The sequence below is a fragment of the Lates calcarifer genome, linkage group LG20 (genome assembly GCF_001640805.2).
Source record: "Lates calcarifer isolate ASB-BC8 linkage group LG20, TLL_Latcal_v3, whole genome shotgun sequence".
NCBI lineage: Eukaryota > Metazoa > Chordata > Actinopteri > Centropomidae > Lates > Lates calcarifer.
Genome location: NC_066852.1, coordinates 8,284,285 through 8,297,017, shown reverse-complemented (window position 1 = coordinate 8,297,017; position 12,733 = coordinate 8,284,285). Strand labels below are relative to the sequence as shown.

Below are 12,733 nucleotides of genomic sequence, written 5' to 3'. Positions count from 1 at the left end.
CCTGTCTGAAGGTCACTTACTTAGGAATCATTTACAAAGACCTAACATTACATATTATTATAATGATGTATATTATCTAATAATAACAATAGAATATTATGATATTTGCTTATTTTAAGTGCTAATCTTCTCTGGTTGGCCTCATGGAGGCGCTGTAATTAAACACACAATGTTTAAGTAATGTTTTAGACGTTGTTGTTGCAGTTTTAATGAATCCATTCTGTGCAGAGATCAGACCGTCCTGACAGGGGCGCTGTTGTTAAATTTGAAAATTACAAGCCTTAAAAGGAAGCAGCAGTGAAGCATCGTGTTGGGCACGGGCTGGCTGCCTCACCCATAGGGGCTGACATGTTTCACTTGCTCTCTTTTGCATGGATGACCACCGCATGTATAATTTAGCAAAACACACTATGTCATTAAGAAGAGTAGCATTTCCGTTTAGTTATTATCTTCCTGTTTCCAGGCTTTTAACAAATACAGCTGTAAGAGGAAAGCCACAATGTCATGTCACCAGCATGCAAATAAACAGCAGAAATGTAACTTTGAAAAAGAAGAGGCTCAATATGTTGTTTGTTCTTTATTCTCTGTTTGCATGATTGAGTAGTTTCCAAAGGCAACTACAGATGAAACCAGTCCAGGGAGACCACAGAGTGATCGCTAGCAGGCACTGCTCTGCACATAGAGTGGTGGTGTGTACGCTCTCCTGGGACCTTGGTTCCTTAATTTATATGATCACTGTTGTTACAGTCTTTAGTGTGTGGAGGCAGCATGACAGGGATTTGCTCAACAGAAATGAGAAAGGTGTGTGAGTGTGTGTGTGTGAAAGTGAGGGAGTGAAAGAAAGAAAGCTATGAGCGGGGATAAGCCGAGATTTCCTACATTCAGTTGAAGAGTGTAATTACAGCAGAAAGAGAAGGCATATGGCACTGGTGCAGATGTGTTTACACAGCGCTCTCAGCTGGGGCTGGCTCATTATCAGAGACAGAGGGGAGACTCTGCTGTGTGAACAAGCCTACTTTAGTGAGAGTGATCAGCTGCCTCCTCACCTTTCTGGAAGTACTTTTTAGAAGTAAAGTGGTTATTTGAATTGAATTGAATGTGTGTGTGTATGCATGTGATGAGGGAGACACTGTGCTGGTTTTCTTCCTACTTCTTCACCACGCCACCTTTGGTGTCCACGGTGACTGGTATTGTGGTCTCTGAGGCCTCAATGGCTGGTCTGATCAAAGGAGCCTCGATGGTGAGCACCCCCTCAGGAGACAGGGAGGAGGTCACCTTTTCAATGTTAGCTGTAGAGGGGAGGCTGGAGGGAGCAATGCAACACAATTAGTTTGAAAGACCCGGGAAAACAATCCAGTTAATTTACAAAGAGCACCTGTCATTGCTTAAACAAAGTGATTAAAATTATCCATGCCTCAAACACCCTTGATGGGGTAAAACCAGATCCAAGACCAGTTCAGTTTGTCCCCTCACTGTGTGTTGTGGCCCCTGGATGGCAGCAGAGCCCTACAAAGCTACAAACTCAGACAGAGAAGGGATGAATGCTAGGAGGTGGAGGCTGCTGCTGCTATTCAGAGCATGAAATTCAGCTATCAGCAGCAGCCAGCCCTCTACAGGCCGGACCAACCCAAAACTAAAGAGAGTCACAGCAGCAGAGCCGTGATAAGAGAATCACAGGAAATCTGAACCTGGCCTGGGAAATGCCTTTCCTCCAGGAACATTCGCTGCAAAGCCACCATCAAAGAGCCACAACAAATAATAAGACATCTGCTCTGAAGTGAACTGTTGACATACTGGAGCTTCCTTTTATCAACAGGAGTATACAATCATAAGTAATGATCAGGAGTACAACTAATCTGGGGTAAACTGAATTCTTTGTTTGTTGATAATTAATGACGTTTAAAGCGTTGAGCTGCTTACGTGTATTTCCTGGTGAAGCATCTGGACACAAAACCGTGCTCGTCCTTCCTCTCCTCGTGTTTGCCTGAGGACATAGACAACATTCTTTTACCTAAATGTGGCACTAATCTGAAAGATACGCTCCCTTTAAGAAGTTATAAATAAAGGGATGTATTATGATGCACCAATGCTGCAAGAGGACATTGTGTATGTATTTGTAAAATGCATATTAAATGGAAAGAAAAGTGAAAAGGGGGAAGGAAGCTGCTTGAGAAACACAGAGGGAATGACTGCATGGTCTGGAACAGATCTGAGCACCTGTTTCAGGCAGAACGCATGTTGACTTTGTAATTTATCATTTTACACCACTTACACTGAAAGGAGGGAGGTATGTGAACTATTATATCTTATAACTATCACTATAGCGTCATGACTCACTTTAAATAAAGTTTGATTGTAGTTTTTAACCATTAAACTTAACTAGATTCAGTATTTTGAGGATCCTCCACACTTCATCAAGGGTCCTATATTTTACACTGTATTTTATTTGACGCTTTGATATCCATAATAAGATATATTTGTGACAACAAAGTTACAGAGATCCTGATGGCTTGTTCAGAGGCACAGTTTCTATATATGAGACGGTGCATTTCTGAGCGTTTTGGCACTTTCACAGTATTCATATAACATCTAGACCTGCCATATCATCAGGTGAGACATGTAACTCTCACTTTCTATGGTACGGAACCTTTAATTATGACTTAATTCAAATATTAAATTCAATTTAATGCCACTAAAAGACAGTGTGTTAGCATAAGGACTGCCAAAGATAACGAAATCTACCAACACCTCTGAAAACCACAAATATGTCTCAGTGTATTTGTTCCAAAACTGCAGTGTGCTACGCGGTGGTGCTGGTAGATTTTATTTAGAGACAGCCAGCCTAGCTGTCTCCCCCTGTTTCCAGTCTTTATGCCATACTAAACCAGTGTAGTGTCATATTTATCATTACTTTATGGTTTACTGTTATACATACAGTGTAGTGCTAGATGAATTAGCATGTCATGACATTTTGGGAAGCACGTTTATTTGCCTTCTTGGTGCAAGTTGGGTGAGAGGATTGATACAAATCTTGTGTCTGTACACTTAATATGATGCTATAAAGCCAGGAGCTGTTAGCTTAGCATAAAGACTGGAGACAGGGGGAACAGCTTTGTGGAGGCCTTTGTGCTGGTATTTTTATCTTGCACAGCTCCTGCCACACCAGCCACAGAAGATCCTCACCAGACTTAATCATGTCCTGTCAGTCTCTCACAGGCCTGGTTCAGATGCCTGGCTGCGATGCTGAAACATTGCCCTTCATTCTGGCTCCGCAGGCACATGTTTGTTATGACAACGGGCTGATAAAGGTTGCTTTCCTCTGGGAGCTGTCCTCCTTTCAACGCTACGACACTGCCAGTGTGAGCGCGTGTCCGGCTGGGACAAGCAGGCACTTTTTCAACATGAAGGGTCATTAGTTGTGAGTGTGCATGAAAACAACTGAGAGGAGGGCTGCAGCATGAAGAGGTTGCACTTTGATGTGTAAACAAAACTCTTAAATGAGGTCTGTGATATCATCTTCAAACACATCCTCGTCCGCTGGTGACATATGACATATGAGGTGGCAAATTCCATTTGGACTCAATCCCTTGCTTTGTTTATCTTTGTTGCTCCTGTCTGTCCAGTCTCTCACCACTGAGATACTGACCATAGTGGAGCTCTGGACCCTGTGCCTGGACTAGATCCAGCACTCCTTTTAAAGTAGCAGACACAGTGGGTGAGTCACGGCTAAATCCCCTACTCTTAAGAGTGTGATTCTTTGTGAAATGGCAGACACAGAGACTGAGACTGACTCAGAGAAAAGAGAGCTCAAGGCTTCAGAGAGCTAAGCTATCATATGATCCATTCCACACCTTCTTCAGGTTTACACATTTTGCTTTGGTCATTCATGATAATGGATGGATAATGAAAACATTTCATGCCAAGAAGTGAAACCAGCTGCAGGTTGTTTTTTTTTTTTTTTTTTTGTGCACTGTGTTCATCTGAGAGCTGCTGGAAGAGTCGACTCCCACATGTTGAATTGTGTGTTGTTTTGCATCTGGCAGGCGTGCATCCAAAAGCCCCCACCCTCAAGTGATCTGGAACTCAGTACATTGTCTCAAGATGTTATGTAACTCTGCAGCAATGCATCTGCCTTGTACTTGACGTAGCAAAGAAGTTTCCTGCCTTTTTATGTTGTGTCTTTTTGTTCTGTACTGTAGCAGTTTCAAACCTTAGTACAGTACAGCAGGTGAGAAAGTTGTGTGTTGTGCCTGACAATACATGTTATTACACTGCTGCTAGACTGAGTAGAACTAGGCCTCAGTTCCTCTGGTTTTTAATCTGTAAGTGTAAAAAAAGCAGCATGCAGTGACAGTGCAGCACAAACAGAGGGTCAGTGACAGAGGAATTAAAGCTCACCAGTGATCTCCACCACATTGTCCTTGGTCTTCACCACCAGCTCCTCAGGCGAGAAGTGGTTGACATCCAGGGACACCTTCCAGCTGTCTTGGGTCTGCTTGATCTCTGACATGCCACTGCTCATCTGGCGGGACAGGGCACGAGCCTGCTGGGCCATCACGGCTCCGGGGTACATCATGGGGGTATGGGGGATCATGCCGGTCATCTCCGGGGTTAGGATGGAGGGCCGCAGGTATCCCGGCCAGTGGGTGCTGGGGAATGTGGTGAAGTCCTCCGGCACGGCGGGCATGCCGAAGGTCTGGTCGAAGATGCGGCTGCTCTGGTGCCAGTCACGGAATGGGTCCCAGCTTGGGGTGCGGAGCAGGGTGAAAGGGATATGTCTCTCAGTCATGGCTGCTGTGTTGTTAGGCGACAGAGGAGTGTTGTTGTGAGGGAGAGCTGCTGGCTGCAGATGAAGAGCCCTTTGGCTTCTTTGAAAATGTTTTCCCAACGTGCTCTCTGCCTCTCAGCTGAGAGCTTTTATACACACACAGACGCCACCCCTGTCAACAGAGTCCTCCCTTCTGACTCAAGTCCCCCCAACTCACACCCCCAATGCATTTCTGGAAAGTACTAGAATATCTATTTGTAGCAGACATTGCACTCGAATGGAATGCCACAGGAAGGTCCTCCCCCTCCGTACTGACAGCTGCCCAGTGCACTGTTATACCTGCCTCTCTCATGTGGTGTGTTACCCCCTCCCCTCTCTAGACGTCCCAAAGAGCCAGAAGAATTTGGGAAGTCAGCTGGGCCTGCTGAGCACATACAAACTCAGACTCAGATAAGACTCATACTATTTCTAACATGGCTGTGTATAGGCTATGATGTGATATAGAGTACAGACAGTGCCATGCTATTATCAGCCGCATATTAAATACACAGCTGAATGCCAGTTTGTGGAATGGATGTAAATGGACAGTGGATACACACACACACACACACTCATACACAAGAACACCATTATAGATGTTATCACATCAGTGTCAGTGATGTTCTCAGCAGCCTTTATATTATTAACGTCATAAACAGGGAATTAATAAGCTGTGGTTTCTCAGAGCTTCTGACAGCTGACAGCTTTATTCTGCCTTACTGTGTCACAGATGTTCCAGCAGCTCACCCACTTACAGTATATGAGTGATCACAGTCTCCACAGACTCCTCAAAGTTGTCAACCAGCTCTGTTTACCTCAGTATCGCTGTCGGCAGGAGAAGGAAACTTCCCAAGAATCAAACAAAAAGAGTATTTTGGAATAAAAGACAGGTTTGTTCACACTTTTTACTGCGGACGCAAACGCGGTTCTATATGGTGAAAAATGAACAACAGTGTTTTTCACTGGAATTTATGTGAGTTTAATAAAAACTGAGTTTACACTGGTATGTACTGCTGCCAGGAAACTGTCATTCAGTATGCCTGCACTCGAAGCAGCTCAGCTCAGAGCGGGGGTGAGTCTAATCTTCAAGTTTGTTGAACTTTGAACCTGAGCTTTGCTGACTGTTGTAAGTTCAAGTGTAATTGAACAACAGCAAAACAAAAACACCTGCATTCCATTTCGGAGTCATAGCTTAGTGGGACACTTGATGGAATTTATTTCACCTGTGCTTCTCCTGAAATGACAAGTCAGAATATCTAATTTGAAAAAGTCTATTGGGCTTCAGACTTTACACAGAGACAGAAAACTCCAGCAGGGGTAAGCCTCTCTCTCTCTCTCTCTCTCTCTCTCGCTCTCTCTACAGAGAGAGGGGAAGAAACTAATAAAACCTGACAGAGAAGAGAAAATGAAAAAAGGAGCAGTAAAAGAGAAATGATCAGTGAGACCACTGCAGTCAAATAACAAAATCCTTTATTGTTGGTTTTGCCTTTAAGGCCATTTTTTTTTTTTTTTTTTTTTTTTTTGGTGAATTCAGGTTATTTTTTATTTAGCCTAGTTTTTGGAGAAACAAATATAATCCCACCAGAGTTAGAGTACATCACACAGTATATGGTGTTATCTACCTGCACAGTCCCTAAAACAGATCTCCACAGGTCTGGTTTGACTGAAAGCTGGAGAACAGTCTAGACCATTTTGTGAGGTTTCAAGTTCTCATGCTTGTTTCTCAGGTACTGGAAGGTTCTCACTAGTGCCATCTGTAGGAAAATATATGCACTGGGCCTGAATGACAACAAACAGTATCACAACATACACTATCACTGCACCTGAAGTTAGAAAGAAGAGGAACACAAGAGTATAATTTTCCCCATTAGTTTCTGTTTATTGTCAGGTATAATAACTTGTACATTACAAAGAATGACTTGTAGAACCAAAGGGGCAATGCTATACTTGAATAAATTAACATGTTTGCAGAGTAGTATAGTTGGGTTAAGTCACACTAGGAATGCAACACTGTGTGAGTGACAAGAGACTGGACGAACGGTAAGGAAGACTTAGGGTGATCCCTGATTGTTTCGCCAGTTAGTTTACCGTACTACTGAAGCTGGAGTCTCTGCTATGCTAAAGTTACATATATCCTCTGTCTGAAGCTGGTAACCAGGGGACGATCAGAAACACGGTGCAACCCAAAAACATTACAGTGGAGAAGAATTAATGGACTGTCCTCTCCACACAGGGAGATGTTTTGGTTCTGCTTCAGGCCGGTCCCTTGCTTCTCAGTACAGGCAGAGCCACAATGGTTTGCATTAAAATGAACCATTACAATAGGCAGGGGATGCCATAGTGGTGATCGTGGGGGTAACTGTGGGCGAAGACTCAGCTCCACTGGCTAAAATCAGAGCGCCTTCAACGCACAGCAGTGAATCTACACACTGCTGGCTAATCTCCGCCACAATGAGAAACTGACGTTTTGTAAAACACAGGGATACATCTGCAGCAATCTCATCTTCAAAGCACGAGCCAACTGCTTTACAGCTCATGGAGGAATGATAAATAAATTAAACAATAAATACCCCAATAAATAAACTAATAAATACAGTAGATTCATAAATAGCTGTGGTCAACACAAATGTGTGTATGGAGACTTTTTGCAGACAGTTTTCCTGTACAGTACCATACAGCAGCCTTAGACGCAGGCTACAGTGGATACACATGAACAACTACCTCACTGGTCATTGCAGAGGAGGTACACACATGCACGCACACACACACACACACACACACTCACACACACTCTCAAACAGGATTAGCAGAATCAACATAATCATTTAAACAGGGAAAAGAGTAAAAGTACATAATACATGTTTTTCCCCATCCCATTCACCTCTGTATGCGGGTGTCTGACATACTGTATAGGTCAGAGGGAGCACAGATGCACCCTGGCATCTCTCATTTCAACAAAGATTCTCTCCTACGAGCAGCAAGTCTCTCCTGATGCATCATGCTAAACAAACCTCCTCAGACTATATGGAATTTACAGTGCATAGTTTACAAAGCCAGAACTTAAAGGAGTTTACGTCTATACAGACAAACCTATACAATACAATTTTCATCATAAAAAAAGTTCCTTTTTTTTTTCTTCCTATTTCATCCACCGACTTTTCTTTTGTTCTCACTTTAGTTGATCTCTGTGCTTCGGTGAAATGGAAGTCTTTGGGGAGATGAGTACATGATGAGGAAAAAAAAGTCTCTGAAATGTACAGTAAGCCAATGATGTTCGTTCTTCTTTTCATCTTCTACTCAGCTCCTATTTTTAGGCTAGCTATATATATATATATATATATATATATATATATATATATATATATATATTTAAATAGTATATAGTTTTTTAATGATTAATTTTTGGTTGTTTTGTGGAAGAAGAGAAAAAAAGTGCTAACATACAGCAAGACTTGTTCTTTGGGCTCTACCAAATCAAATTTTGACAAGTGGTAACCCATTTCCTTGAATACCTTGGATATGTGAAGACATGAACAGTGACACCCAATTTCATAGTAATGTGCTCTATCAAAATACATTTCCCCTCTTTGATCCAGGCTCTGTATTAGAGAGGGATAATGGTCGTGGGTCGAGGTGTTTGAGCCCTGGGCTGTACAGCAGTGTGGGCGTGTTAAAGATACATTGGAACTGAACCGGAGCACAGTCAGTTTAACAGGACTTCTCGTCTGTTTGTTTTTGTTTTCCCCTCCTGTGCTGGTCATTCAGAAGCCCGGGCTGTCGTAGCTGCTGCGGCTGTAGTAGCTGTGGTGACTGCGGGAGCGGCTCCTGCTGCGGCTCCAGCTCCGGCTCTGACTGCGGCTCCGGCTCCAGCTCCGGCTGCGGCTCCGACTCCGGCTGTGGCTCCGGCTGTGGCTTCTGCTGCGGCTGTAGCTGCTGTAACTGCGACTGCGGCTGCGACTGGACCGCGACGGGCTGCTGTCGTAGCTGGAAGAGGAGGGACTGGGCCGGTAGTACGGGATCGGCCGCTTCCGAGCGCTGGGGACAGGAGAGAGAATGGAGTGTTAACAGTTAGATTAGACAACACGTTTGACAGGTTAGTGTCAGCAGGATCTTTGTTAAATATACAGCTGATGCTGATGTAAAACACATGATGTGTTAGGACTTGATTTGATTGCTTGAGAGCAGATCAGTGTACAGGAGGTTGCAGAAGTGGTAGACTTACAGTACAGGATCTGAAAGAGAGCAGCTATATGAGTTTAAAAAAAGCTGTTCAGCCACACACACACACACACACACACACACACACAGAGAGAGAGAAAAGCATGTTGTTAGTTTAAGCTTAAGCTTAGATTGCCTTGTTAATAGCCACTCTGGAAGTGCCTCCTGTAAGGTAATTAGCTGTTAGCTCCCAAAAGAACCTCTTCTTCTCAGTGGAGGCCAACACCCAGAAAAATCAACAGTCAACTGTGCAGGGAGAGATAAACGCTATCAAGGTATCCCTGCTGCTACAAGGTGCGTTCCACCTTGTCATTTCATTGGCGTTGGAGATAACTCCGCCTGAGTTTTTGTCTTCTATATCTGCCATGGAAATCCACAGCCTGTGCAATAGGGGGTTTCCACTTAAATACACCTTGATAGCGTTTTAATCTCTGTATCCCTGTGTTACAACATTAGTGCATAACAGTGGGGTGCAGCATTAGAGTTGGTGTGAGTTTCTCTGTGTAAATTTCAGGGAGGAGATGAAAGAGACAGAGAAAAACAGGAGGAGGCCAGGTTTACTCAGGGGAGCTCTGATGGTTCGGCTGTTCAGTTGAGCTTCAGGAGTCAGACTAGAGGGGGTCCTGCTGCACGGCAACTGTTACCAGGGTAACTAGCCTGCAGCAGCTCAGATCAGCAGCATCCCATTGACTTGGCATCAGGACCTTTAGGACTGGAGTGAAAGACAACAAGGTATACACATTTCACCCACATCTATTTACACTTGGATGAGAAAGTACAGATGTGACACAGAGAGGTCACAGAAACACTCTTCACAGGGATGCAGGAGTTTTCTCTTTATGTTTCTTTAACTAACAACAAACTACCTTTCAAGTGCAACAAGCCTCAAGAAGCTTCTGTTGGAAAAGATAAAATGATCAAATGATAAACAAGCTCACTCTCAAAACATTTTGTAAAATTGTTAACTCAAAACAGAAACAGCCATAATGGCTATTAATCAGTAGAGCACATACCTCCAGTAAGGCCAAACAATTCATCAACATGCAGCTGTGTATGTACATATCTAGAAACTTAGATAGTTGGATTTTAAAACTATTTAGAGAGAATAGATGAATTCACTGTGAAATTTAAAGGAATAGTTCTGCATTTTACATTTAAAAAAAATTTCAAATACATGTGTTTGTTTCTTGTCAAGAATTAGCTACAGGTAGCTTAGCATAAAGGACAAAAACAAAAGTCCATAAGTGACACCATCCAAATCAAAACAAAAAGCCATGTAATCACTGGATTCATTTGCACCTTGCAGTTTTTCATTTTTATTTTTCACACAAAGGATTTAATGGCTCTGAATGTGGTTCTTCAAATTATCTGTTGAGAGTTTCAGCAGGAACGACATTCCTCATTTTATTCCTTTTGCTTGTCATTGTTGTAATTTGGAGCCACAAAAGCACGACTTCTGCCCTGGCATGAGTGCAGTACTGTGTAATTATGGAAAATGTTTTAACTGCAGGGTGTTATATTCAAGTGTGTGATGCTTTTAAGTGCAATTAATTCCAGACATATAAAAAGCTGAAAGTAAAATACAAAGGACAAACTGTCACACTGGTGTTCTGCTGGAGGAAATTCAACACAGTAAGTAAGTTGTGATTAAATGTGTCCAGTGTGTGAATGGGAATCTTTTTGTTTTATAATTCTGGACAGCTGTGTTACCTGGTGATCCTGCGGGCCTCCATGAAGCTGGGTGAATCTCTTCTCCTTTTGCGAATGGGTGAGTAGCTGCGTGAGCGGCGGCGAGCTCGGCTGTCTGTGTCAGAGCGGTTAGGGCTGTCCCTCTCTCTGCACAACACACAGAACAGCCATCAGAACAACACCACCACTGCATGAGAGCAAAATACAACCATACGCTGACAGAAAAGTGTGACAGAGAGAGCGGTTGTTTCACCTGGAGTTGTTCTGTCTGTTGTGTGGGGACTTGGCCTTGCTGGGGCCTCTGTCTCTGGATGCAGAGTGTGAAGATGAACGTCCGCTGCTCCAGGAGCTGCTGCGCTGTCGGAGGTTGGTTTTGCTCCGACACTCCTCTTTCTTCCTGCCCGACGTGTGTGAGTGTCGCCCCGGAGATGCTGACGGGCTCCGATGGTGTGCCTGGCCCCGACTGGAGCGGTGGTGACGCTTGGAAGAGTGGCCACTTTTTGCCCTGGGATAATTGCCAGAATAATACAGAAAATGTCAGATAATTCTCTCTGTGTGGCAAAGCTAAAGTAGAATGTTCCAGCAGTGATATGAGCTTGAAAATAGGCTTCATAAAGGCTCACTTTCTCTGGTGACGAGAGTTCCTCCCTCTGTGAGTGTGGTTGTGCTGGGAGTGGGCTGAGTCGCTGCTGTGAGCAGGGGAGTGGGAGCTCTTATTCTGGCCTCTCTGGCTCCCTCTCCCTCTCCCTGGTGTCTGGATTGCAGAGGTCCCAATGGCCGTGTTCCTGCCGTCCACACTCCCAGCCTCTCCTGCCGCGCACACCGGTCCTGTTTGGCTCCTGCTGGGGAGGCTGTGGAGGTTGTGCTCTCTCAGGAGAGTGGACTGGATTCTTGCAGAGCTAGCGGTCAGCAGACGGAGCTTCTGTAGAGAAATGATGACCAACAAAGGAAAAAAAGAAAAAAAAAAAAGAAAAAGGACAAAAAGAGCATTAGAGTGTTTTCAGGTTGGTGATTGAGTGCTACGGTGTACTTGCCAAAAGAAGGTAAACATCTAAAAGAAAAAGATCTAGGTTTTCTCCATATGGCTTATAGATAGTCCTCTATGGTGCAGCGCATGCAATACTTGGCATGCAAAACCATAATGAGTTGAAGAAATCATAATCGCAAAAACAAACAAAAAAACTAGGAAGAAGAGGAAGAGAGGGAAAAAGTAAAACAAAACTGTGAACCAAATAAGTGTAAGAGCAGAGGCAGAGAGTACAGAGCTACAGATTTTGTAGAGTAGAAAAAGAGGACTTCTTCAGTTATTTTAGTAATGGTTAAAAAAATAAACAAAACAGAAAGAGAAGACAACTTGACAGAACATCACAGAAATGGAAGGAACAAAATAAAGATCACAATTATTGAATCAATCGAATCAGAAAACAAATCCTCTGCTACTCAATTTTCTGTTTCTGGATTTTTTTTTCCTGAAGACAATTGCTGAGATGTGAACAGCGACCCATTTTCTTTGTTTTTTTAATGGTTACTCTTGTTTAACTCCCTTCTGGTTAACATCCACTTACCAATAAAGTGGTATTCCCTCCTTTAGTAGGTAAGGTATGAAGAAAAGGGAAAAGTGGGGCAACATAAGTGCATCATTAGATTCACAAAATGCAAGAGAAAAAGACACAAAACCCTTCCCTGCCAGTGACTCATGAGACAATGCATGGAAATCAATGGAAAAGAACTCAAAAGCAAAGAGGAAAACCACAATGTGCAGGGAGTCCCTCACACAGAGAGTAAATCCTCTGGGCCCAGTCACCTTCCTAAACATCAGAGAGCAACTGGCTGGTGAGAGTTAAAGGTATTTTCTTTACCTTTTTTTCTCTCCGTGTAGGATCTACCACAGGGAAGGTGTTATTTTACTGCCTGAGACGTTTGCAGGATAACTACCTTAGCTTTTACTTGTTACACTCAGTGTTTGTTCTCATGGACTCCTTCATACAAGACACTTACAGTTATCACAATAGCAAAGAT

The 12,733-nt window shown here is 43.4% G+C and overlaps 2 protein-coding genes across 2 annotated transcripts in view; both read right to left on the bottom strand.

Moving 5' to 3' along the window:
• Positions 1–564: 564 nt before the first annotated feature.
• hspb1 (heat shock protein, alpha-crystallin-related, 1) lies at positions 565–4,914 on the bottom strand. Its single transcript, XM_018692336.2, has 3 exons — positions 4,399–4,914; positions 1,921–1,984; positions 565–1,303 (listed from the first exon to the last, which is right to left on the bottom strand). Exons 1-3 carry the CDS (start codon positions 4,787–4,789, stop codon positions 1,147–1,149), a joined length of 612 nt encoding a protein of 203 aa, XP_018547852.1. The 5' UTR covers positions 4,790–4,914; the 3' UTR covers positions 565–1,146.
• A 1,748-nt stretch (positions 4,915–6,662) lies between these two features.
• The window catches only part of srrm3 (serine/arginine repetitive matrix 3), a 69,607-nt gene continuing 63,536 nt past the window's right edge, over positions 6,663–12,733 (bottom strand). The window contains exons 11-14 of the mRNA XM_018692260.2: positions 11,338–11,636; positions 10,968–11,219; positions 10,736–10,861; positions 6,663–8,842 (exon numbers count right to left, since the gene is read on the bottom strand). Of these exons, the coding sequence (XP_018547776.1) occupies positions 8,569–8,842; positions 10,736–10,861; positions 10,968–11,219; positions 11,338–11,636 (951 nt within the window). The 3' untranslated portion in view covers positions 6,663–8,568. The remainder of the gene's footprint in view (positions 8,843–10,735; positions 10,862–10,967; positions 11,220–11,337; positions 11,637–12,733) is intronic.

Excerpts from the sequence above, each read along its gene's own strand:
- hspb1 (XM_018692336.2), bottom strand. The coding sequence starts at position 4,789 with ATGACTGAGAGACATATCCCTTTCACCCTGCTCCGCACCCCAAGCTGG. Across the intron at positions 1,985-4,398 it reads CAATGTGGTGGAGATCACTG|GCAAACACGAGGAGAGGAAG; the intron begins GTGAGCTTTAAT and ends CTATGTCCTCAG. Across the intron at positions 1,304-1,920 it reads TGCTTCACCAGGAAATACAC|CCTCCCCTCTACAGCTAACA; the intron begins GTAAGCAGCTCA and ends TGCTCCCTCCAG.